This window comes from Solea solea, chromosome 2, assembly GCF_958295425.1.
Source record: "Solea solea chromosome 2, fSolSol10.1, whole genome shotgun sequence".
Lineage (NCBI taxonomy): Eukaryota > Metazoa > Chordata > Actinopteri > Pleuronectiformes > Soleidae > Solea > Solea solea.
The window spans coordinates 29,035,284-29,062,351 of NC_081135.1; the positions used below are offsets into that span (position 1 = coordinate 29,035,284).

The following is a 27,068-nucleotide window of genomic DNA, read 5'->3' on the forward strand; positions in this document are numbered from 1 at the left end:
GTATATAAAAATATATCATGCTTTTGATTTACAATTTCTGGCTGTGTGTGTTTTAATGAGGCAAAATGACATAATTGATTTTTTTAACTGGAATTAATGACAGTTAGTGTAACTGCAGCTATATATTACATATATTAAGTTCTATATAGAGGATACAGTATCTTTGTCATTGTGACTGGTCAAAAATGAAAATCAGATATCCCTGTATGTCATTTTCACTACTCGCAATTCAGTCCAAATTGTGATGGAGATATCAGCAATGTTAGTTCTGAAAAGTCAAATTTGGACGTCAAATATTGAAACTACGGCAAGCCATTCCCTACCCTATTTTTATTATTAATAACAGATAGGCCACAAAGACACTAACAGAACTTAGGAGTAAAGTAGAAAATACATGTGTTTACAAAAAATAGGTTAAACATACATAAGCAGATAAAAGCAGACCCGATGTTACATGGGGGGCATAAGAAAACGAAATATGTATTTATAGAAAAATAAATGGTTGGTTTTTAACTGAAGATTTTGTATAGTATGTATTCGAATTGTTTTCTACACAAATTTGAATTTATGAATATGAAAATTTAGCTAAAAATATAATATGTTTGATTACTAAATAATCAACTTTTATGTTTTGTGTAGGTCTTTAGAAAACCAATACCTACGTACAAGCCACAACACCCCCCTCCCCCAAAGTAACGTTGGTCAGCGTGCGTCATAGGGAATTCTTGCTTCTCATTGGTCAAAGAGTCTGATTCAAGAGTGCTCGCGGCCCACGTGACCCCCTGCCATTTGACGGTAACGAGACTGCGCAACAGCACCAAGTCGGTTCACACTAAGGAGTGACAGTCGCGCTGATATTGATAGTTTTTTTTTTATATGTTGTGAGTTCCCGGTGTTCTGTGAACCTTAGTTCGCTGTTTAAGTGGCACTTATTTGGGAGGCCATGCGGCGGAGTAAGGCCGAAGTGGATCGTTACGTTTCCTCAATTCAGAGTTCCTCTCCCTCACTCAAAGAGGTAAGTTCAGCCGGCGGCTAATGCTAGCTTACTGCTATAAACATGTCAGCCAGCATGTGTCAGCCTGGATACCTGGGTACATGAACGCTCTTAAGATAAAATAAGTTAAACGGTAACGCGCTTTGCTTGAGTCCAGTATTCTCATCAAAGGTTCATATTTTTTCCGGCTAGCATCGTGGACGTTAGCGTACCGGCGCGCGAGCGCCTCGTCTTGTCCTCCCCTTTATCCTCGGGAAATGCGCGGCATGGGCTTTCGTTACGACAGTGCTAGCTGTTTAGCCTCCACTTCCACGGTCAGCTTGTTCCAGCTTATACAGTTTGAAGTGGTTACATACAATACACCAGGGACAACCACACTCTCCGTAATATATATATTTACACATTATAGTGAGGCTTATCTGTAAACACAAGTTACTGTTATGGGACCCCGTATCTTCATGCTAACGTTACATTTAGTGTGAGAACCCTCGAGCACCTCTGAACTAAAACATAACTATGTCGTACACATTTGAACACAAACAAATGCAGGGATCATGACGGAATGGTTTGTGTATTTTATACCAACATTTTAAATATACTCAGAGAGTTGTTTTTATTTTTATTATATTTTGTTCTTATTCTTATTAATTATATACAGTAAAAAAAACACCGATGATGTTGGAAAGTTGGTTTTAAGTCACTCTTACTCTACATATGAAATAGTGATCATTACTCGGGATCCTGGTTGTGGTATGAATGCAATAACATCGTCCCTCCCCTTCTTGCATCCACAGCGTATGGAGAGGCAGTAGGCGTGCTAGTGTATTTTAAGTTTCATTTCTGTCGAATAGTTAATTTGTTCTCTTTAAAAGTTTCAAATCTCCTGCATACGTTGTTAAATAAAAAAAAAAAAAAAGAAGCTTGACAGTAAGAATGGACCAAAAATACTTGTTTGTCACCTCTCAACAGTATGATCCACATTCTGGATCATACTGGGATCTCTAACAGCAAAGGCCTATCCGAGATTTATTACTGACCAGGTCCCAGAAATAACAGGAATTGAAGCAACTATGTATGTTGTGTCAAAATTGGTTGCTGGTTTTTGAAACGGGAGAAGCTCAGGTTCAGGACCAGTTATTTATACATACATTCTTACATACATTCTGCAAACAAACAACTAGAACAAGGAGAATTATGTAAAACTAAAATATTGTGTACTATAATGGTGTTTTTTATTTACAGAGTATAAGTACAAACAAAAATAGGCTATAATGCCAAACAAGTAACACACAACAACCAGCTATTTGTCTACATATTTCCCTCACTAAGAAAAGGCTCCGCTGTTGTGTCTGTTCTGCAATGCTGTCTGTAGTGGATTTTTTGCCAATCAAAAAAAGCCACACCGGTTGCTGAACAATTATTCAGTCATAATAAACCATTGTACACGGTCAAAAAACTATATGCGTATCCTCGTGATTGAGCAACAACCAACGCTCCCATTAACTGGAGGCATACCACTTTTGCCTAATGGATAGCACGTCCTGCATGTGGAAGAACAAAAATGGCTCTTGTGCTGTCAATCAAATGCAATGCTACTCAACACAATAAAAACACATTTTGTTATCAAGGAAACAGGTGCTTATTATCATTTTGTGCATACTGCACAGGTATGGGATGTTATTTAATTACTGGCAGTGTCACCACAAAATCCAAACAGGTATTTAATCATATCAAGTCAGTACTACGAGATCAGGGCTGATGAACAGCCAGCATACATCCTGTTAAAAATGTATATACTGTAATTGCATTTGCCATCATAGCATGATAAAATTAACTGGAAACAATTATTGAAATTGCTCATAATATTGTTGCTTTTCTGAGATTTAACTTTATTTCTTTTTGTTTTTTCCAGAAACCAGTGAAAGGATTTATATTTGCTAAATTGTACTTTGAAGCAAAGGAATATGAACTTGCAAAAAGGTGAGCAAATTAACTGGTGACTACTGTTTTATTGCTTCTCAATACTTTTGTATGATTGTAATCTTGCTGTTTCATACTCTTCCTAGACATGTATCGGAGTATCTCAAAGTCCAACAGAGAGATCCCAAAGCACACAAATTCCTTGGACAGCTGTACGAGAGAGAAGGAGACATTAATAAAGCAGTAGGATGTTACAAGGTAGGGAAAAAACACCTTTGAAAAGAATGTGCAAAGCCTTCCTTGAATCTTGAAGTCAAAGTTCTAGTCCAAGCACCTTTCATACAATGTCTTTGATGCCATGTATTCACATGAATTGTCATTACTTATTGCTCCTTGTGTCTACATGTGAAAGAGTGATTGAGCAAAATGCATGTGGCCACATGTTAGGGGAGTCTATGATTTGGTACACATGGCTCACACAGTCGTATGGGTTATGTAAGCGCAACATTTGTCATGCAAGTTAATTCATTCATTCATTTATTTCAAGTCAGGTGGGAAATATACAGATGTGGGTTAATATCATGAATCGATATGACGAGCCAGATGGTTGATCCTTAACTATATTCATTCTGTGCAGGGTTTTATCCCTTGCTAATTTACAGCAGGTGGTTTGTAGTAGAGGGCCACACAGTGGTGCATGTGGCCTGCCACTGTTGCCTCACAGTACACATTTAGGTCTGGGCCTGTGGAGTTTACATTTCTCTGAGTCCTGGTTTCCTTCTCCTTGTCCATAAAACATGCAGAGGTTAATTGGACCCTCTAAATTGTCGTTAGGCTTATTCGTCTATATGTTGGCCCTGTAATGGACCGACGACCTGTCCAGGGTGTCAGTCAGTATTCAGAGTACTTTTGGCTTAATAAACCGTGTTAATTTTCATGCTTTGCTGTGCTGTGATACGCAATGACAAACGATATGAAAACCTCCTGACCCAGTAAAACTATAAGCATGCTACTTGTCCTTTTTTCCCACCTCTTTGTTTTGAAAGTGCCTTGTGCTTTTGGATGGATCGCTTGTCTACAGGCTGCAGAAAAAATAGACTCTTAAGGACTTTTCTTCTCTTCTGTATGTGTGTAGCGGTCAGTGGACCTGAACCCAGCCCAGAGGGACCTGGTGTTGAAGGTGGCTGAGTTACTGGTTAATACGGAGGAATGTGACAGCAGAGCAGAGTTCTGGGTGGAGAAGGCTGCAAAGCTGCTGCCCGGAAACATAGCAGTCTTCAACCTGAAGGTGAGGTTTCTTTCATCTGAACCTCTATTAAGAGCTAGACACTAGATAGACACTGTAAAATCTTTCAGCTCATCTGATTCTAATCTTAATTTGTGCCTCAATCACAGCCTGTTCTGGCTGTCACTTTTCTTATTATTAATATATAATTTTTTTTATCAATTTCATAAATAATAGTGTATAAATGATTTGGTTTATTATAGCACTGTTAAGAAAAATTAGATTGGCAGTTAGGCATAGTCAAGGTCATTTATGGGATTCATTAAAAGTGAAAAGGATTTTATGCTGATTTTAATTATTATTTGTGCTACTACATGCAGGAGCGTTTGTTAAGTCGTCAGGGTCAGCAGGGTTGGAACCGACTTTTCGACCTCCTCCAGGCTGAGCTGGCAGTGAGGCCGGGTGATGCACATGTAAACGTGAAGCTGGTTCAGCTGTTCTGTCAGGATGGTCGACTGGAAGAAGCTGTCAAGCATTGCCTGGCTACTGAGAAAAGGGGCCTGCTAAGCCGTAGTTTGGACTGGTACACAGTTGTGGTGCGCACATTGAAGGTGAGCATGGACTTTAAAAAAAAAAACAAAAAACAACAACTTTGAAATCATTTAACCTGACCTCTAACCTATTTAACGTTGAAAATGGATGCACCCTTTTATTTCCCAGGAATATTTGGCTCTGCCCAGCATAGCCAGCAATGAAAAGATGTGTCGCCGTCTCCAGAGAGAGTTGCTGTTGGCCCACTGCAACCTGCTGAGAATCTCACTGTCCGAGAGCCGAGTGCAGCCTAGTCTTGACGCGCTCAAAGGGTTAGTCATTTTGATGTCTTTGAGTGTTAAATACATACACTTACATATTGTTGCAGTGGTGTGTGTATAAGAGGTGTTGCCAACTTCCATTGACAAAGTTTGTGGAATGATTTATATTATTGTAAAAAAAAAAAAAAAAAGAAATAGGCTCTTTAAATTTGGCTCTTTAATAGCCATGTGACACCAGAAACATTGGATCCCTGCAGCAACCCTATCACAATAGAGCTATGATAAAGTTAAATCTAAACCTCAAGTCCACTTTTTCAGTTTTGCATTTGGGGCGTATTGTCCCCAAATTATATTTGTGGACACACAATTAATGTTAGAATTCAGAATCATGGTCACAGTTTTCTATGCTATTCAGAAATGCTTTAGTACTTAATTTGTGTTTTAGCTTTTAATTTTTGGCCAGCTTCATGGTGAATGTTTGTATTAATTCCAATCACAATACAGGGAACTCTGTGTCATAAACAATGTATGTGTTTTTGTGTGTGGACAGTTTCGATCAAGCGATGCAAGTGCTGAGCAGCGTTGCAGGCCGCTACACCGACGATCTGTGTGAGGTGTTTGTGGAGATGAGAGGTCACCTTTACCTTCATGCTGCCACACTGCTGTTGAAGCTGGCTCAGGATCGCCAGCAATCCTGGAGGGTTGTTGCGGACTTTGCTGTACTCTGCTACCTGCTAGCATACCAGGTACTGACATACCAGTTAATGCAAATATACCCAATGACCTGCCAGAGCTGTAAATTACTCTTTTGTAGTCAAAAAAGTAAAAAAAAAAATTGTGTTTGTGCTTTTTTTTGTTATTATTCTAATTGTATTCTATTATCATACAACAAGGATTGTGATCTACAGTATGTTAAGTGCTGTCATGTTGTTGTCTAAAGATGGATAAAGCTGAACTCATAACTTAAACAGTGTTACGACCAGGCTCGTTTTGGAGAGCAGTAACATGTGATTTGGAATTAGAAAAAGGTGGAATGGGACAACTGGACTGGTTTAGGGTAAAGTCAGGCATTTAATTAAATAAGGAGGGTGCACTTGCGGCTGTACAGGTGCTGACAAATAACTAAAACACAAAGTAACATCAAATAAATGACCGCTATTTAGCTCTTGGTAAAACAAGAAGAAACACCAAAAAACAAAAGGAGATCAGCACCCGTAAGCTTTACAAAGATACCAGCAGCTATTCTTCAAAAGAACAGTCTCAGGACAAAAGAGAGAGCGAGACCAACCGGTTATAGTACTCTCTGAACTACACAAGTATACAAAGATTCAGAACACTGGCTAGAACCACTCAGATAGGTTCCAGCCAGGCAAAGCTAAATGAACACTCTATTGCAATATGCTCGAACACAGAAAGGTATGTAACCAACAGCAAGGCGAACTGATCACTGACTCACAGCCGCCATGAACTGAGGGCACACAAGCTATTTATGTTGCAGCAGGGGTTGATTGAAGAGTCTTGATTGGTAGACTTGGTCGAATCACAGCCACAGCAATCACAGACGCCGGTGGACAGGAAAGCAGGAAGTAGACCGCCTCTGCTTCAGAAGGACCAATCCTCACACAGCTTGCTTTGCATGCCTGGCAGAATCACTCATGGGAACACACAATGAACATGCACTAAACGGCAGCCAGCAGTGGTCGTAACAACAGCTACCTATGTATAAGTTATACATAGGTATAAGTTATGTAGTCTTTGTTCTTTTCTGTCTTCATTTGCGTTTTATTTAGCAAACATTGCCAACAATCTTTTGAAAATACTTTCCCAGATTGATCTGTTTATCCTTCCACCAGGTCCCTCGACCAAAGCCTAAAGTTAAAAGAGACCAGTCAGCGCCACAGCTTCTCGAACTACTGGCCAACGATCGACAGAGTCAGGCTGGACACATGTTGCTCAATCTGAGCATGGATTCGTCTACTTCAATCGGAGAGGTCTGTGCATTTGTTTATAGTCAGTTTACTTGAAGGTTATAGCCTCTGTAGCCAGTTTTAGTAACAAATCATTTATTTTGTATTTATAATTTCACACTCACATAAATCATTCCTTCACTACTTCCCTTACATTTAACCAGTGATTTTTAGAGATTGACTTAATAATGTTCTGTTGTGTGCAGGTGGTGGAGGCATTTGGAAACTGCAGTGCTCGGGACTCCCTGTCTGAACTCCTGTTTGGACCGCAGGTCTCCACTGGATCTTCATTTATTGCCAATGATGACGTTCGTTCCATCAACACCTCTGTTCCAGAGCTATCTCAATTGGCCAAATATGACACTGGTAAAAACTAATAACTAATGCAGTAATATTTTAAAAACTCACTTGCATTGTAATAACTATCACATTATTTGTAGGCTCCATTCAACTGCATGGTGGTGACTTGCAACATCTGAGCTGGTTGGGGCTGCAGTGGACATTTCGAGCCCAAAGACCAGCGCTGCGGGATTGGCTAGGGCAGCTTTTTCCAAGGCTTCCCCTGGAAACTTCCAAACTGGACACAGATGCACCAGAATCCATCTGCTTACTAGACCTTGAGGTAGGTACCGCCATTTGGACTGGATTGAAGGGTTTACAGTATATCGAAGGGGGTTTTCAGTAAAATTAGGTTTTTACTCGTATTTCCAAAGTTCAGGAAATCCCAGTCGTTAAACAATGTATGAGAGAAGATATAGTGCATCAATCCTGTTACAGCATTTTATATTAGAGCTTTCAGAATATGCACATGTTTTTCCATCACAGATTGAAAGCCTCAGGAGAGAATCGAATTAATACGTGTAAGGGGTTTGTTTCTTTCTTATTTGAGTCCTCTTAAGGGGTTGGTGTTAGAGCTGAAACAATTACACGATTCATCGATTACTAAATTAAATGTCAACTATTTTGATAATGGATTCATCGGTTGCATTATTAAAACAAGATTTATGGTTTCATTTAACTTCTTACATGCAATTAAGCAATCATGAAAATAATCGTTAGTTGCAGCTCTAATTGGGGTGTCATTTTTATTTGACTCTGAAATGTTGACACTGACTGACTCTTTTTCTTTTTTTTTTAAAAAACTGCACTGTCTCTGACTTTTGCCTTGTTTAATTTGTTCAGGTATTTTTACTCGGTGTGGTGTTCTGTAGCCACTGTCAGTTACAAGAGACAGCGAAGATCAGCAGTGGAATGAACCAGCAGCAACAACAACAACAGCAGCAGCTTTATGAGCCACGCTGCCTCCCCCTTCCTCTCCTTCGCCTCTTGACCACTGACAGACAGAGGGAGTGGTGGGATGCTAGCTATAGCCTCATTCACAATCGAGCAGCGTGAGTCTAAGAAAACAACAGAATATCAGCTGTATAAGTTGTTTGTATAAGTGACTGTATCAATCAGCAAGTTATAATGTATGGTGTATGTGGTGTTTTCCTTGGAACACACAACACATTTTTCAGAATATAAGGACATTGCAAATGATGATGTAGTCAAATCATATCTGTTTATTGATATTCACCTATGACAGCAAACATTTGTTATGTAACTGCCACCCAAATCCTTTTCTCTTTTTGTCTGAATATTTTCAATGATGCGAAATTTAATGGTGTGGTTGCTTGGTTCTGGTTTTCAGCAAGTGTGACGTTTCAAGAAAAAACTTTAAAAGTACATACATCTTGAGTGTTTCTGACACGTAATTTCTTATAGCCCCAACATGTCAGCAAAGCTACGGATGGTTATTCAACATGGGCTGAAAACTCTGAGGGCTGGAGAAAAACATGGACTTCAACCAGCACTGGCCATCCACTGGGCCCAGTCTCTTAACCAGACGGTATACAGATACACACACACACACACACACAAGTTCAGGCAGCTTGAGTGTTGCCTCTTGGCACAAGGTGGAATTAAATTTATAAAGAGCTGCTTTGACGTAAGAGACTTTTGTGAGCTTTAGAATAATATTTAAGTATCAAATTCTCTCAAACTGTGTACTTGATTGCACTAGTATATAAGCAACCCTTTTTGTGGGTAGTAGACATTCAGTAACAGATGGAAAGATACTACTCGGATTTCTCATCACCTTGCCAGATACTGCTCAGAGACATCTGCCCATTTGTCACTCACTCCATAACTCCTTAATGTGACTAACTTTAAGGTGTCCAAATAGCCTCAATAATTAATTAGTTATTAGTCAATTAATTAGTTAACCAAATACATATTTTTCTTCTCACCTGTCATTTCTCTAGACCATAAATGCAGTGTAGTTACAACATATACCAACAGGGGGAGCACACCAACCCAAAGCACTAATGTTATTAGCAGAATAGGTCAGAGGGCAGGGAGATGAAGCCACTTTTAACAGTTTATCAGCATGAGAGAAGCGTGGGGCCACAACTTGAGCAGAGAACAGTGCAGCCAGCTACAGCCATGATGCTACTGCTTGAGGGTCATCACTTGCTACATACAGTTAACACTGTTATAGATGTTAAAAAAAGAAAGAAAGAACATTTCCTCTGTGACAAACTCCTCTGGATGTAATCCAAATACACCACGTTTCCTCGGGTTAGCCTGACTTAACAATGGGACAACACCATCGGCTTTTTCAAGCAATAGCCCCGTTGTTTTATTAGGTTCACATAACTTATGTGATTATGTGAAAAAGACATATATATCTATTAACAAGTAACCGATTAGTGCTAATTACCTATGTTTAAATTTGCATACAAAATCTTATGTGCTGCCTTTTGACTGTGATGTCCATTCGTGCTGAAGAAACTACTTTGATGAAAAGTTCATGCTCTTTTGCTTACTTGGTGCACATTCTCTCTTTAACATTCAGTTGTTTTTGCTTGTTTAATTACCCAGGGTGATGGAGTAAACTCCTACTATGACCAGAAGGAGTACATTGGTCGTAGTGTCCACTACTGGAAGGTCGTCCTCCCGCTATTGGAAAAAATCAAAAACAGACGCAGTATACCTGAACCCCTTGACCCCCTCTTCATACACTTTTCCTCTAAAGATGTTCGGGTTAGTATTATACTTTTGTGATTATCTTTTGAATTTTTTGCTACAAGTGGTAAATGGCTCTTTAATTAACCATTTTTATGCCAGCTTTTAGTTTTTTTAAATCTTTATTTGTAAAATTGTAAAATTTGTAAAACATGTAACATTTATTTTAAATAGGGTTTTGGGATTTTTGTTAAATGTTGTTGCAGTAAGTGTCCAGTAGGTTGAATGTTTTTGGCAGTGATTGTCTTCTGGGATCACTGTAGGAAATATTGCATGCAATAATATGCTTTTAAAATCAAGATTTTTCCAAATGACAAATCTCATCTTACAGATTTTGTCTGTGAAGACTTATGAAGAGGAATTCAACATAGCATATGCGGCTCTCCTTGATATTGAAGGCAGGACAGAGGAAGCCATTGCTAAATTGGAAACCATCAATAACATGTCCTCCATCTGGCATTTGGCCCAGGTAAATCATTGTTGACACGGTATACCCGATCAGTGCAGCCAGTAGCTCAAAAGTGCCTGAAGAAACTGCAGTAGTGTTTCTCAAATGTTGGCTGCATTGGTGCATATACTGTTGCATTTTGAAAGAAATTGAGCAAACAATGATCCTCAATTCACAAGAATTTGTTCAGATTGATTTATAGTTCATAGCAGGGATGCACCGGTTGATCGGCCAGTGACCGGAATTGACCGATTTTCACGTGATCGGGCATGACCGGCTGGTCAGACAGAAATATGCCGATTTTATGCCAGTCAAATGCACTTGCATGCCACATGATCAACAGCGTGCAGCAACCGCAGCACACGTTGTAATCGACAAGGATCGTTTCCCTGCGCTTGTTTCACTTGCCCGGGCTTACCTCTCTGCACCATATACAAGCATTGACAGTGAGTGTTTGTTTAGCCTGGCTGGAAATGTGGCAGATGAGAAAAGAAACAGACTAACTGGTGACAAGGCAGAAATGATTCTGTTTTCAAAGAAAAACTTGCCATTGATGCGATTTCCTGTGTGTTTTGAGAAATATCTTTATGCTGCCAGGCTATATTTATTTTATTTTTATTTGTTATTTATTCATTGTTTTATTGCCATTACCTGGCTCTTACATCTGTTTTCATACAGAAGTTTACGTTTCCAAAACTTTTTAAGGACTGCACTTTTAAGATGTGTGCATGTAGTCTTGAAGAATTTATCTGTTAACCTGTTCCATTTCTTTTAACAGACATTACATGACTGAAAAGTTGGTTATATTTCTATGTTAGTATTTTATATTAAAGAAAAGCTAGAAAATAAATCTGTGTGCTGTAAAGTAGTTTTAAAAAATGAAATCGGAACTGGCTAAAATCGTTATCAAACTGGTGTCAAACTCGGCCCAAAAAATGGTGCATCCCTAGTTCATAGTTTATATTATAGTTCATGCTTATAATACCTGAATATGAGCATGTCCTGATATTTTTTGTTTCTGTGATGTGATGTCCTGTGATGTGTGATTTTGGCAGATCTACCAGCGGCTGTCGGAGGAGGCCAGCAATGGGGTTGAGGAAACCCAAGATAGGTGCATCACTTATCTGAGAAAGTTCAAGACCTACCTGTCTAAGATCTACAATGCCAATGCTGATGACTTTGAGAAGGTACATGTTTTGAACTTTTAAAATATTAGATCTAATGACACATTGTTAACTACTCCAGTTAGTGTAGTGGATACTTAACTTTGTACTTTTTCCAATTCACAAGGTCCTGATTTGATTCAGTTTTTGATTTTATTCAATATCGATTCATTTAGCAATATTTCAGTTTCCCTACCAATTTTGCTTGGTAATGAAAGATATATTCACCTAACAAATTGTTCTAACCTGATGGATCTTTAAGAATATTACTGTTTGCAAAATTGACCCCAAAGTAGTTACATTACTGCACTTCTTTATTGAATATGAGCGCACAGTGCAGTTGTAGATGATAATTCAAACACTAAACCAGTTCAAGTTCAAAATATCAATCATACAATCGCCATCACACATTTCAAAATAATAAATTGTCCACCAGAGGGTGCTTTGAATGCAGCTTGGCCTGTATCCATGCCCTGTTTACTCATTAGAACAAAACATTGATCTTATGATGTTTTAAGGTGACAATAGAGGACACAAAGAAACAAAACAAAACAAAGAAATCAAACGTTCATAACACCAAAGCATAGGAAAAGTGGCTTGTAGAAGTATCTACAGCACAGATGGTGAAGTAATGAACAAATCTGCAGACACAGCTGTTGGTCTAGCTGTTGGCTTAACTGGAACTAATGGGTCACCGGGAACAGGAAATGGCATGTGTTAAAAGACTGATCAAAGGATTCTATGAATCGATGTCTTCCAAATAAAAAATCAATATAATTTGGACAATAGATATTTTGAACCCAGCCCTAATTTACAGCAGTATAACCAGTTAACATTTTATGTCTCAGCTGCCTGTGTCCATGGAGGAAGTTCTCGACCTCCTTAATGATGTGAACCAGCAGCTAGGAGAAAATGGGGAGGCAATGGATGAGGAGGAGGAGGAGGAGGGTCAACGAGGACCAGTCCACTCTAGTCCAGCTCATCCTACAGAAACCAGTGCCACCATTTCCCACTCACACATCAAGTTTTCAACTCCGTCTCCCAACAAAAGCATCATCTCTCCGTCCAAAAGACTGGTAAATTCATCTTGTTTTTGAAATTAAATTAAAGTCCCTAATCTGAAGTTATAGAAATGTACATTTAGAACACTTGTTATAATTTTTTTTCACTTCTTATTCAGATTTCTCCAAAGACACCACCTCAGTGGGTGGATGACCAGAAAAGTCTCCTTCAGATGCTGTGTCAGCAAGTTGAAGCCCTCAAGGTCAGAATAATAGATTTTTTTTATTATTATTATTATTATTATTATTAATAATAAAATATTATTTCATGCAACCTCAACACAGATTCAGTGAAATATTCACTGGGTGCCAATATTGTCTCAGGCTTTGATAGAAATTCAAAGCAGTATACTGTATGTTTCTTCCAACAGCTGGCTGTGTTAATTAGTTTTATCTGCCATTAAGATAATAAAATACTAGAAACTGATCTATAATATATACTTCATGTCCTGTTAACTCACTTTAAGTTGCTTGTTTTGCAGAATGAAGTTCATGATTTGAGGCACAACGCTTCAGGGAACGCAGGCTCTCCTCATCATAAGATGTATGGGGAGAGCTACGGGGCTGAAGGCCTACAGGAGTCTTTTACACCAGTTCAGTCCTACCATGGTGCCCCCCTAACAGGTATGCACACTACACTGAATAAAAATATTCAACTTTTATTTTTCCCCTTCAAGTATTGGACAAATATTTTTGTGGAAAAAAATGTATTTATTTTTGTTTTTTTAGTTGCCACCACAGGTCCCTCTGTGTTTTACAACCAGTCTCCAGCTTATAACTCTCAGTATCTCCTGCGCACAGCAGCAAATGTAACCCCCACTAAGGTGATCATTTTAATCCAGTTTCAATTTTTATTTGAGAACTTGCTCTGTGAATATTGACTGACATTTATTTTTTGTTGTTTCTCTCTTTTTTAACGAAGGGCCCAATCTATGGTATGAACCGTATGCCACCTCAGCAGCATATGTATGCTTACCAACAGCCCACTCACACGCCTCCATTGCAAACAGCCCCACCCTGCATTTACCCCCCACAAGAACAAGTTTTTGGTGCCCCTCTGCGATTTGAATCACCAGCCACAAGCCTCCTTTCCCCATATAGTGAAGAATATTATGGCCAGAGTGTAACCCAACAAACCATTAACCCGCCTCTACCTGAACCTGGCTACTTCACCAAGCCATCTGTTGTTCCTTCTCAGACGCCAAAGAGCGTAGAGGGTAAGCCCATGGACTTTGGGAAAGTGTCATTCAGCCAGCAGGCACCTGCTGAAGTTCCCAAAGTGCCTAGTTTTGGAGCAGGGGCAGTTGCCCAGTCAACACCTTCAGCTGGTTTCCAATTCAACTCCAACTTTAAATCCAATGATGGAGATTTCACCTTCCCACCTTCTCAGGTCAAGAACAGGGAAACCCTACTTGGCCTCCTTACATCAGACATCCCTACTAAACAGGAGACTGTTGTAGAAAAATCCCCTGCTCAGGAGCAGCCCATTAGCCAAAGTGGTGTTTTCACCTTTGGTACTAAAAGTGTTCCAAGCTTCTCTTTTGTTGATACTACTCAAAGCACTGGTACTGGAAGTCTGTTTGGAAAAGTGAACCAGCCATTTAAATTTGGTGATGTTGCCATGCCAGTGTTTGGGTTACCCAGTGGTGTAGCAGAGGCAGAGAAAGCAGCAGAGAGTGACAATGACAGTACCCGTGGTGAGGATGAAGAGGATGGCCCTCATTTTGAACCCATTGTACCTCTTCCTGATAAAGTAGATGTTAAAACCGGTGAGGAAGAGGAGGAGGAGATGTTTTGCAATAGGGCAAAGCTGTATCGATTTGACACCGAGTCAAAAGAGTGGAAGGAGAGAGGTATTGGCAATGTTAAAATTTTAAAACACAGCACTAAAGGGAAGGTCCGCCTTTTAATGCGAAGGGAACAGATCTTGAAGATCTGTGCCAATCACTACATTACCACTGATATGCTACTGAAACCAAATGCTGGTTCTGACAAATCCTGGGTGTGGAAAGCCATCGATTATGCAGATGAAGAACCAAAGCCAGAGCAGCTGGCAATCCGCTTTAAAACTGTTGATGAGGCATCTCTTTTTAAAGCTAAGTTTGAGGAAGCCCAGAGAATTGTGGTCAAATCACCTGAAAAGACTGTTCAAAAGGAAAAGGGAGAGGGAAGCTTAAAAGATTCTAAATCACTGGCAGCACAGTTCGCAATCAAAGAAGGGGAATGGGACTGTGATGTGTGCTGTATCAGAAATAAGCCCACAGATATGAAATGTGTTGCATGTCAGAGTTCTAATGGAAGCTTAAAAGATTCTAAATCACTGGCAGCACAGTTTGCAATCAAAGAAGGGGAATGGGACTGTGGTGTGTGCTGTATAAGAAATAAGCCCACAGATATGAAATGTGTTGCATGTCAGAGTTCCAATCCCAATGCTACATCAAAGCCAGACGTTAATGCTGCTGGTGATAGCAAAGCCAGTACTTTTTCTTTCAAATTTGGAACCGATTCATCACAACCTAGTAGTGCTGTCTCTACATTTACTGGCTTTGGGGCTTTTGGAGATAGTAAGACCTCTTTTACATTTGGGACTGGTGCCTCAAAACCTGCTGATATAGTAACCAGTTCATTTGGTTCTAACTTTGGAGCTCAATTTGCAAAGAAGCCAGGACAGTGGGAATGTGAAAGCTGTTCTGTGAGAAATGAGGCCACTGCAGATTGTTGTATTTCTTGTAAAGCTCTTAAATCCTCAGCTAAAACTACTGTTACAGCACAAACCACACCAGCTGCAGAACCACCTTTAGTGCAGTCCTCTTCATCTGCTAGTGACTATGGGTTTGGTGCCCAGTTCAGCAAGAAGCCGGGCGAGTGGGACTGTGATGTATGTGAGGTCAGAAATGAAGCCTCTGCTGACAAATGTGTTGCTTGTAGTAGCCCAAATCCAACTTCTAAATTAAAAGTAGGGGCTCCAATATCATCAAATCTGCCAGCAGTGTCAGGATTTGGGTCTGATTTTGAAAAGAAAGACGGCGAGTGGGACTGCGATTGTTGTTTGGTCAGAAATGATGCATCAGCTGCTAAATGCGTTTCCTGCCAGGCCCCACATGAGACACCTTCTTTAGAAGCCATGTTTGGCAAGAAAGGTGGAGAATGGGATTGTGACACTTGTCTGGTGAGAAACAATGGCTCTGCCAGTAAATGTTTGTCTTGTCAGTCACCGAATCCCACTGCTAAAAGCACAACCAGCACTGCTCCCAGTGCCTCAACTTTTAACTTTAGCTTTGGAACCAAGACTCTGACAAGTCAGCCAACCGGAACTGAATTCACAATACCTTCTGAAAGTGGCAATACTTTTCAGTTTGGTCAAAACAAAGATAAAAGCTCAGCTGCTTCTTTCAAGTTTGAAGCCTCCCAGTCTGGATCTAGTACCACCAGTTCTTCAGGCTTCTCTTTCTCAATGCCCATCCCTACTGGTGGCTTTAAGTTTGGCATTCAAGACACTGCAAAAGAACCCCCCTCAACTGATGATCCAGCACCTGCTTCAGGGTCAGCCTCCAGTTTTCTGAAAAGCATAGCTGACAAACACAATGAGAAACAAAATATATCTACACCAGAAGTGGACCCAGCTGAACAAGATCAAAACCCATTAATTTCTGGAAAATCCAATACATTCAGTTTTGCTGACCTGGCAATTTCCTCTGGAGGTGATTTTCAGTTTTGCCAGAAAGATCCAAATTTCAAGGGTTTTGCTGGGGCTGGTGAGCAGGTGTTATCATCTTTTCAGGCAACCCCTACCAAAACAGATGCCTCAAATGAGCTGGAGGATGATGACATGTATAAAACGGAGGAAAATGATGACATTCAGTTTGAACCAGTGGTACAGATGCCTGATAAGGTTGACCTAGTGACAGGAGAGGAAGATGAGCAGGTTCTTTATTCTCAGCGTGTCAAGCTGTTCAGATTTGACCCAACCACCGGTCAGTGGAAAGAGCGTGGTGTAGGGAACCTCAAATTTCTGAAAAACAATGCCAATGGCAGGCTCAGAGTGCTCATGAGAAGAGAGCAGGTTCTGAAGGTGTGTGCGAACCACTGGATCACCACCACAATGAACCTGAAACCCTTGGCAGACTCGGACAAAGCATGGATGTGGATGGCCAATGACTTCTCTGATGGAGAGGCTAGTCTTGAACAGTTGGCTGCTAAATTTAAAACCCCAGAGCTTGCTGAGGAGTTTAAGGAGAAGTTTGAAGAGTGTCAGAGATTGCTTTTGGATATCCCTCTGCAAACTCCCCACAAGCTTGTTGACACAGGTAGAACAGCACATCTCATTCAAAAAGCAGAGGAAATGAAATCTGGTTTGAAAGACTTGAAATTCTTTTTGACAGATGAGAAGACAAAGATAAAAGATGATGACACGCAAGGAGATATTACAACGTCTAGCAATGTTTCAAGCCTTGCAACCAAAGCTCATAGTGAAACTCTTGGTCCCACCTTGGAGTGGGACAACTATGACTTACGAGAAGACGCTTTAGATAATACAGCTGACTCATCTGTCTATGCATCTCCCATCGCCGGTAGCCCCCTAAGAAAAAATCTTTTCCGCTTTGGAGAATCCATTGGTGGGTTCAGCTTCAGCTTCCAACCTGGCATTAGTCCATCTAAGTCCCCTGCTAAGCTTAACCAGAGCAGATCATCAGTAGGTACTGACGATGAGCAGGATGAGGAAAGGGATGGCCAGTACTTTGAACCTGTAGTCCCCCTACCTGATCTGGTGGAGATTTCTACAGGAGAGGAAAATGAACTGATCGTTTTCAGTCACAGGGCCAAACTGTATCGCTATGATAAGGACTTGGGTCAGTGGAAGGAGAGGGGTATTGGAGACCTCAAAATATTACAGAATTATGATACCAAACGAGTGAGGTTAATAATGAGGAGAGACCAGGTACTTAAGATTTGTGCCAACCACTGGATCACGGCTGCCATGAAGCTGGAGCCTATGAAAGGTGCTGAGAAGGCCTGGGTCTGGAGTGCCATGGACTTTGCTGAAGAAGGAGAGGGTAATATTGAGCAGTTAGCTGTAAGATTCAAGCTGCTGGATACTGCAAACGCATTCAAACAAGTCTTTGAGGAGGCTAAGGTTGCACAAGATAAAAAAGAACTTATGACTCCAGTGACATCAGGAGTTGTCACATCTCAAAACACTGGGCCTGAAGAAACTGCAAAGACTGCTGCTCCAGCTGTATGTGGGAGTGCAGCAATCGCTGTTCTGGAGGAGACCACGAAGGAACGTACAGAGCTTCTACCCGACAGTGTGCAATGTGTACCTGTGTCTCCAACACCAGTCAACTCCTCAAAGACAGTGGTGTCTCCTCCTAAGTTTGTCTTTGGCACTGATAGTCTTCAGAAGATTTTTGGCAGTCCAAAGTCTCACTCTGACACTGAGGAATCGACATCCAGTTTGAATGCCAGAGATGCTGGACTTCTTGCCAAGGGCTTGCCTGCAGCACCTGCTTTCAAAATCCCAGAGAAAGGTAAAAAAAATAATATATCCTAACAGATTTTCTGTTTTTGAATGAGTATCAGGACTGTTTTTATTTTTACTTTGTTGTCTTGTTCCATCTCCATCCCATTGCTCCATGGTCGTCATAGTTGACCTGGCCAGACTCCTTTCTCCGTCTTCACTAGGATAGAAATTGAGTTAAAATCACAATTTTCCATTTGAAACACATGTAGCAGTTATCATACTGAATACTGTTTCTTTTTACTACATGCACAAATATTTCACATTTATGGTCTCCTTTGGCCTTGTTTTATGACATTGATACAACCTCTCAATTAGTTTCTCTTCACCCAACAACCCATCATCCCTTAGGGCTGGATTTTAGGCTTTTCAAAGATAACCCAATGGCTTTTTGGACCAGCACTTCAACCACCCAATTTGAACCCCCAGGTATTCTTATTACTACAGTGTGTGTTAACACTTCTCAGCTATCACCTGACTGGCCCTTACTACTTGAAAGAAATAACCTGGATGCACGGAGTGGAAAAAACAGTGAAGCTAATGTGTTGCATGCCCGGAGTGCAGAGGTGCAGTTTTTTCTTTAATGCACAAAGCATTTTAATAATTTAGGATAATACTTCAGCACTTGTCAAAAGAATTAAGTGCCTCACACAGGTAGAAGTTGTAAAAACACAGCATTCTGATTCTAATTCAAGGTGGATTTATTATGTATGTTATTTAAATACAGCAGTTACTGAATGAGTAAAAAAAAAAGAAAAAAAGAATAAAATTGAATATATGCCATCTTTGCAGTACTTTAAGTAGATTAGATCTGGTAAAGGTGGAGTTATTTTCTCTTAGGCGAATGGCAATGCAGTATTATCTTTTCTAATATGAAAATCTATGGAAAAAATATGTTAAAGTTACATTATGAAGATTTGTTTCCATATGTTGGGTAATTTCCCATGTCTAAATAAATTTAAAGGTAGACTGCTGTATTTGCATCTTCCAAATACATTTTTCCAGCTGTGTTTAGTTCGATTCCTCAAAGTCTTGAATCTAGATTGAAGAAAGTTATTGAAAAATAAACTGAGAAGATTACTCGGTGTTCTCTTACAAAGGAGTGCGCGGTGTCAGTGTCACACACTCCATTTTTAGTGCAGGATGTGTAGCAACTGTGTGAAATGCTATTCCCTATGTAGTCTGGCCTCTGCTATTGATGCTATTTCATTTGAAGATATCATGTGTCCTGATGGAGTGCAAGAGCAATACCTGGTGTAGCCTGCAAAACAAAATGGGAAACACAGTGACATGCATACAGAAATGCTGTCTCACCCAAATGTAAATGGAATGCATGCCATTTGTTTTTGCTGTGCATGACTTTTGTGCGTTTGGAACTAACACCTGCGGTTATTAAGGGAATAAAGCGGAAGCAGATTAATTTCCGCTGCTCTTAGCAGTTCTTTTACTAGCCTGACTACATAATCTTTCTACCTCTACTGTATCTCTGTGTCATAGGGCCTCCACAGGCTGAAGGAAGAGATGCAGGGTCAGATGATGACTCTGAAGTGGAAGTTGTGTACGTCAGGGAACCCACTGCTGAACAGGAAGCTTTGGCCAAGAAACTCCTGCTGCCGCTCACTTTCTTCTGCTACCAGAATGAACCGGGTTACTCCAGTGATTATGAAACTGATGGTGAGAGCAAATGACATGAAACACAAGTATGAAAATGTATACTAAGAGATTATCTCAGTGCAATATTATTACATTGTTTTTTTACAGTATAAAAATGAGCTTACTTTCTTTATTTAACTAATCCTGTTTTTTATATAATTTTTATATCTCAGACCTCAGCTGGGTGTTTTTAATGACTTACTTTGATAGTTATATGGTAATTCTTGGTCCTGTCTGTGGGTGCTCTGGAAACAACTAATCTAGTTTATTTTTTCTTTAGCTACAATTCAATGCAGATAAAATCTCTCTTTGCAAAAATATAAATTATATAAAAAAAAAAATCTATAATTTGACTTAATCAAGAAGTAATAATGTGCTTTCCTTTTTTTTTCATAAAACGGTAAATTTGAAAAATCATAGGTAAAAATAATATTTTAGCATTAAAAATATCATTTTGGGTAAAGAGCTTGTACATACTGCTGTATTAAACATTACAGAAACATAAAAAAATGATTATAATAATATAATACCTGAAATGCTTAAGTCGAGTTACCTGTGCTTCACTGATTCAGCAGAAGAGATAAAAGCAATCAAGTAATTTCCTCAGTCCCTAAATTTTAGACTTCGTTGCCTCTTGTTTTCGTAAAAATAAGTAAAATAGAAGTGTTGAAGAAATTTTTATGGTGACATCTTTTTGTCTGTTGTTGAAGTTTGTAAGAGTGAAGTAGGAACAATATAATTAACAGATATTTCCTCCCAAAGAACAAAACAAAAAAATGTAATACTTGTTTAATGTTGAATTTTCAGACGAGGATTATGAGTCGGCAGTGAAAGCATTAAATGGAAAACTGTATCCCGATCCTCCTGGGGCCACAGCATGTAGTGATGGTATGTATGTCATATCTGTTGTGTCTACATTAGCTCATTCTGTATGTTTCCTCTTCTTCTTTTTCCGTGTGCGCTTTAATGCCATTACAACAGTAGGTGTCACTGTACATGCGCATAATTATGCTGAGTCAGGTAAAACCCAAGAATGCCCAGTGCACGCTGAGAGCTGTAATGCTGCTCGCCACAGTTCGAAGATCGTAATCACAAGTTCTTGATTTCCACCACTCTTCTTCTAGTACATTCTTCAGCACAGCCGTTCAAAGCCTCCCTTCCCTTCCACAAATCATAGTGTTTAAAACAGTTTCTGTCGCTCCATATTCTTACATACAGACAAGTTGCTTGAAGAAAGGACAAAACTGCCTTAACGGCAAGGTTACTATCTTCTCAATATTGAAAATAGATTTTAAGGAAAAGCATGAAAGCCCTAGGTCAGCCGGTACATGGTCTTATTTGAACCAGTGAAACTGCATTAGTTAGCTCTTACAGTAAGTTCAGGCAGGCTGTACCAAATTCAAAGTTCTTTGAAGTTGTCCTTTGTGCTTGTACCCATTCCTTTCTTCAACACAGTTCTTCACAGCCTTTCAAAGTCATTCAATGTAGTTCCCCAGCGCACTTGCTAAGAGTTCAAAGTTCCCCAGCGCACTTGCTAAGATGCGGATTCTGCACTAGTTGCTTTGATCCATGCCTGACACTTTAGGGTTGCGAGAAACTGTAATTATTTTCAACATGTCTACTGCTGCCATAACGGCAAGTGATTGTTCTCTAGCCCTCAACCTGTGTGTGTCGCATCCAGAGCCAGACTGTCAGGTGGTGTGGGAGAAGACGCCGACACCAAAGGAGGAGGAAAAAGCCAAGAGCCTCCAGCTTCCACCCACTTTCTTCTGTGGCCTGAGCACCACAGACAGCGACACAGACCCTGACAAGCCTGAAGACTTTGAGACTGAAGTCCGCAAAGCGCAGCAAGACCTGGTAAAGGATACAGTATAATAATAATTTAATAAGGCTAGGAATGTCTATCTTCTGTAAATTTGTCTAGGCATTTGAACTTATGCTTAATTAACTTCTTGATCTAAATACTGGAGGTAGCCTCTGAGAACAGTGGACAACAAGTGTTGGCTTTTAGTAGCAGATAAATGTGTTATTGTGTTGAAAGTAAATTTTTTCCCCACCCCTGTCCCTTTTTCCTTGTGTCAGGATGCCCAGTTAAAGATGGGCATTAACTTAAGCCGCACTGCTGTAGCCTCAGACGAGCCAGCACCAGGCCCGTCATCCAGCAGCACAGACACTGTGGACAGCACATCTACACCACAGGAGCAGACCTCGGAGCAGCCAACAGAGACTCAGAGTGAAGCTCGTAGCAGCAGCTGTCCAATTGACCTGTCAACGAAGAAGAGTCCAGAGCTGGAGTCCAACACCGAAACTGCAGCTTCTACCATTTTTATGGCCACTAGTAAAGGTATATACCATATACTGGTCTTCACAACCTTGATTTCCACTGTATAAAATGTCCCTCTAATGTGTGCCTGCTCATCACAAATGTGCAATCAAGTCATTCTAGTCATTTAACTGCTCACCCTGAGCACCTACAATTGTAAAATGCTGCTTTCAAAGAGATGCATCAATAAGAATAATGTTAAACATCATAATAAAAGTTTAAGTTATTTTAATTTCTACTTTTGGAGGATTTGTTTTATTATTATTGATGATTATTATTATTACATTAATTTGATTTAGTGCTTCTTTTCATAGAAAAAGAAATCAAACATTTTCAACACCACATTCTTGTTGCTGTCCAACCCACTGTCTATTGGTGTGAATAACTGCATTCAAAGTAGTATTTTATGTTCACTCTGTTTTTCCCGATGCAGACTCCTCCTTTGGTTTCGAGTCACTCGGCGGCTCCTCATTCGCTGACTTGGCAAACAACACAGATGGATTTGCATTTGGAAACCAAGGTTAGCTCAAAGTTTGCCTCACAACCGTCTTGCCATGTAAGTTATCTTTGTAATAGAATTACATTCACCACATATTGTATTGTTCGTCGTGTAGACACGAGCTTCTCTTGGGCGAATGCCGGAGCGATGGTGTTTGGGGCCGGAGTGAACGCGGCACCAAAAAAAGGAGGCGACGACCAGGGCAGCGATGAAGAGGAGGCTTCCAATAATGAGGACATTCACTTTGAACCAATAGTGTCACTGCCAGAGGTCGTGAAATGTTCTTCTCCAAGATTTTTTTTTTTCCCTTTTCTAACCATAAAGCTCATCACATAATTGTGTGTTTCAGGTGGAGACAAAGTCTGGTGAGGAGGACGAGGAAATTCTGTTTAAGGAGCGTGCCAAGCTGTTCCGGTGGGACAGAGACCTTGGCCAGTGGAAAGAGCGTGGCATCGGCGACCTCAAGATCCTCTTCCACCCGACCAAACATTTCTACCGAATCATAATGCGAAGAGAGCAGGTGTTCAGGGTCTGTGCCAACCATATTATCTCAGAGGCAATGGAGCTCAAACCTATGAATGTTGCCGCTAACGCGTTGCTGTGGACCGCCACCGACTATTCAGGTACACACATGGCACCAGTAACCAATGAAGTTACTGCTTATGTGGGTTAGCTAGCTCTGGAAACACACAATTTTGTCACAGTGAGGTAACTGTTGTGAAAAATGTACAAGATGTTAATCTCCAACCACAGAGAGAGACTGCAAATCCTAGGCATTAAACACGCACACTGCTCTTGTTATTTTTCTGTCTCTCTAAAGCAGTGGTTCAGGTGATGATAGTCTCTTGTTTTCCCAGACGGCGACGGCGCAGTGGAGCAGCTGGCGGCCAAGTTCAAAACCCCCGAGTTAGCCGAATCCTTCAAGAAGACATTCTGCGAGTGTCAGAAAAGATTGGTTCTAAGTGAGGACTCCAGCATCTTCTCACCGCAGATGTCTAGAGTTCAAGAGCACTCCAGGGACACCAATCCGCAGGTGTTTCTCCAAGTGTCCGCCGACGGTGAAACCCTGGGCACCGTTACCATAGAGCTTTTCTCCCACGTTGTGCCGAAGACGGCAGAAAATTTCAGGGTTCTCTGTACTGGCGAGAAAGGCTTTGGACTGCGGGAATCAGTCTTCCACAGAGTCATACCAGACTTCATGTGTCAGGTGAGGACGTTGTGAGAATTAGACGCCTTCCGTTTCATCACAAATCTAAAGATGGTGGAGTTTCCTCTCCACTATCACACCATCACGGCTTGCAACCACGTCCCTGAATATAAGGGTTAAACAGTTGTTGAATGAAGAGATAAATATTTTCATTTACCATCAGATACAAGTTAGACATAAAATACACACACAAACACCCAGGACAGACATACCGTGCATAATAATGGTCTGTAGGCTTGATGTTATTTAACCATTTCTGGTTCAGCAGCAGCAGGAGGAGGAGATGGAGTTCGCTTTTCTGTGTGCCTCAGAAAAATCACTTATGATTGTTTGACTAATGCACATTTTTATTTGATTTTTGCAGTTTGGTTTTGAGTTTTACGGTCAGGCTGCTGAATCAGACAATATAACCGCACACTCTGTATCACTGTCATGTAAAACGGAGCAATGATCCTGCTGCTGGCTCCAAGGCCTCTGTATTTCCCCCAACATGTTTGGGAAAGGGTAGGAGGAGTTGTCTTGTCTGTTCAGGTGTCACTCATTTTTACACAGTGGACCTGTAAAGAATTTTAATCCAGCTTAAACTGTAGGAGTTTTATAGCTGCAGTTAACAAACTCTAAACATACCTGCTTGTTATTTTTGGTGTTTTAGGGAGGTGACATCACCAACAGTGACGGCACAGGCGGCAAGTCCATCTACGGCGGCAAGTTTGAGGACGAGAACTTCGACATTCGGCACACAGGCCCGGGGATTCTGTCGATGGCCAACCGTGGACGCGACACCAACAACTCGCAGTTCTTCATCACGCTGAAGAAAGCCGAACACCTGGACTTCAAACACGTGGCTTTCGGCTGGGTTCGGGATGGAATGAGTGTGGTGCAGCAGATGGGGAAGCTTGGCACCAAAGGAGGCACGCCTACAAAGAAGCTGGTCATCACAGACTGTGGGCAGCTGTAGATTTTTTTTTTAAAACGTTAAGATCAACATATACAGCTTGATTAGGTTATAACTCAAGGCCAACAAGGACTTTGGATAATCCCGTGTTCCCTACGTGGTACATACACTCCTGCTAAACCTGAATCTCGAGTCAGAATTTGAATACTGATCACAGGGCTGCCGGTCAAGACCTTCTATCCTACAAACTTGACCCCAGTGGCCTGGAATTAGAAGAAAATTAGCTTGAGAAATGTAGTTAAAAAGCTAATGTCTAATGACATGGTGAGGTACCATGAGGGTGCAGGCACTTGGAGCAATCACGTTGCTCTTTTGCATTTCCATCAAGAAAATTCCCATTATTTGTTTATTTTGTGTGTATAATTGTACATGGATTACTTTTGTAATGTCTATTTTTTTGTCTTGCATGTTCTCAGTTTGATTGTACTGGTCCATTTCACAAGTTCCAGACATTTGCTTATTCTCTTTTGAAGAAGTCTTAACTAAAATAGAAAGGTTGCTCTTTGAATGCGTCAGTCGATTTGTTACTGTCACCCCCCAATTCTGTCCAAACGGTTTGAACAAAGCATTGTTTTTGCTTTGTTCAAATGGATTTTTCGATTTGTGTGCAGATAATTCAACTTAATATTTGCCCACGTACAGTTAACGCGAGTCATCTCACAATGTTAACAAACATCAGGCGAGAGCGTTCCGATTCGAGACGATCATCATTGAAATGGAAACGGTGCCTGTTGTACCAAAGTAGTGTGACAAAGGAGAAATAAAGTTGCTTTACAATTAACAGATGGTGTTTTAGAATGTCGTACTTCAGCCATCGGACTGTTACGGAAACTTCCAAACCTGCTGCAATTCAACTGAGCTCTCTGTCACACTGGAATAACCTGTTATAACCTTTCCTTTTTTATTTCAGATGTGACCCAGCATCTCTTTACTCATATAAAACATGTTTATTCTAGGTTTAAATCAAGTAAACCTCTATAAAAAAAAACAGCAGAACACCCCGATAATTCGACAGTCGATGGAAAACTAAATGTTTACATTTCTCGCAGCAGCAGGCTACTGTCCGCTGTGGTTTATTGTAAATATTGAACGCTGTAGCCACAGTTGCCATAGTAACGCAACAAAAAAATTGCAAATCTGCTTAAATCTTTTTTTTCCCCTCTGATTCATTGCTGCAGTTAAATTTTTTTTTAAATTTACTGGCAGCAGTGGAAGTAAAAGACAGACGAGCTCTTACACAGCTCACAATAATGCTGTTGTATATTTTAATTCACAGATTCCGTTCGGTACTTCCAAATATTTTTACATTCTTTTCACTCTTGTTTTTTCATATAGAAGCTTAAAAGCGTCCCATTCTCTTCTTGAAGTTGTTAAATATAAATACTCCAGACTAGTGTAGCACTTAACGACTCCAAACTAACATTCAAGCCTCATATCGACTGTTTAATTCAAACTAAATGTGAGTCTGACCGTTTTATACTGGTAGCAATATTCTATTATGAAAACACACCTTTCCTATTTAAATGTCTAATTCATGTATTTCAATTTGTATCATATTTAAAACAGTCGACCTTTCTTTGCATTTCCCAGGATCTTCAGAGAAACTGGTACAAGTACATTTACGTTGATTAGACTCGCTTCTTTTCATGCTTTTAATTCTCTCGTATCTGATTTCTTTCACTTTATTATTGCTTTTTGTATGTGTTATTAGATTGTTTTGATTATTATTATTATTATAATAACTTAGTCATGTATGTTTTAACCTTGTCTGTATATTTTAATGTTTCAGGACACTTGAAAACGAGATGGTGCATCTGAAGGGATTTGCCCTCGAATACCACAGGGTTCTCAAACTGGGGTACGTGTATGAGAGCTTCCTCTGGTGGTACTTGGAGGCTAATGAGAAATACTGTTCTACTGTATATACCAGCCTATGTGGTCAGAGAGTCACCTTATCTCTCACTCCATCTTAATCTAATTTCACTATACTTGTGTGAAGTGTATGTGAGGAGGAGGAGGATGATGATGAGAGGGCAGAAAAGTCAGTAGCTGACTTTGCTCGGTCTATTACACCCATGTGCTTTTTACATTGGTAATAATGGCGTTATTACGACAGTATTAGGGCCACATTGAGGAAAAATTCAAGTCTTAATTTACGAGAATAAAGTCGTAATGTTCTATCCTGTTTTAGAAGAGGAGAGCAAGAAAACCCATCTTTTCTGTAGAAAGAATCAGGCGGTCTCCACTGCAGGGTTAT

The 27,068-nt window shown here is 40.2% G+C and overlaps 1 protein-coding gene across 1 annotated transcript; it reads left to right on the forward strand.

The window, feature by feature from the left end:
- The first annotated feature begins 795 nt into the window (after nucleotides 1-795).
- On the forward strand, nucleotides 796-25,592 carry ranbp2 (RAN binding protein 2). The gene is made up of 30 exons (XM_058622115.1): nucleotides 796-1,015; nucleotides 2,907-2,974; nucleotides 3,061-3,172; nucleotides 4,050-4,202; nucleotides 4,520-4,750; nucleotides 4,860-5,002; nucleotides 5,502-5,697; nucleotides 6,805-6,942; nucleotides 7,125-7,284; nucleotides 7,359-7,540; nucleotides 8,101-8,309; nucleotides 8,683-8,806; nucleotides 9,841-10,002; nucleotides 10,316-10,453; nucleotides 11,488-11,619; nucleotides 12,444-12,671; nucleotides 12,776-12,859; nucleotides 13,139-13,280; nucleotides 13,386-13,480; nucleotides 13,579-18,184; nucleotides 18,526-18,603; nucleotides 19,672-19,848; nucleotides 20,635-20,715; nucleotides 21,509-21,684; nucleotides 21,910-22,171; nucleotides 22,584-22,670; nucleotides 22,765-22,919; nucleotides 22,999-23,272; nucleotides 23,507-23,856; nucleotides 24,509-25,592. Exons 1-30 carry the CDS (start codon nucleotides 944-946, stop codon nucleotides 24,812-24,814), a joined length of 9,321 nt encoding a protein of 3,106 aa, XP_058478098.1. The 5' UTR covers nucleotides 796-943; the 3' UTR covers nucleotides 24,815-25,592.
- The last annotated feature ends 1,476 nt before the right edge of the window (nucleotides 25,593-27,068 follow it).

Coding starts and splice junctions, on each gene's coding strand:
- ranbp2 (XM_058622115.1), top strand. CDS start 944: ATGCGGCGGAGTAAGGCCGAAGTGGATCGTTACGTTTCCTCAATTCAG. Junction 10,454..11,487: donor CCATCTGGCATTTGGCCCAG/GTAAATCATTGT, acceptor TGATTTTGGCAG/ATCTACCAGCGGCTGTCGGA. Junction 21,685..21,909: donor GCAAAGCGCAGCAAGACCTG/GTAAAGGATACA, acceptor TCCTTGTGTCAG/GATGCCCAGTTAAAGATGGG.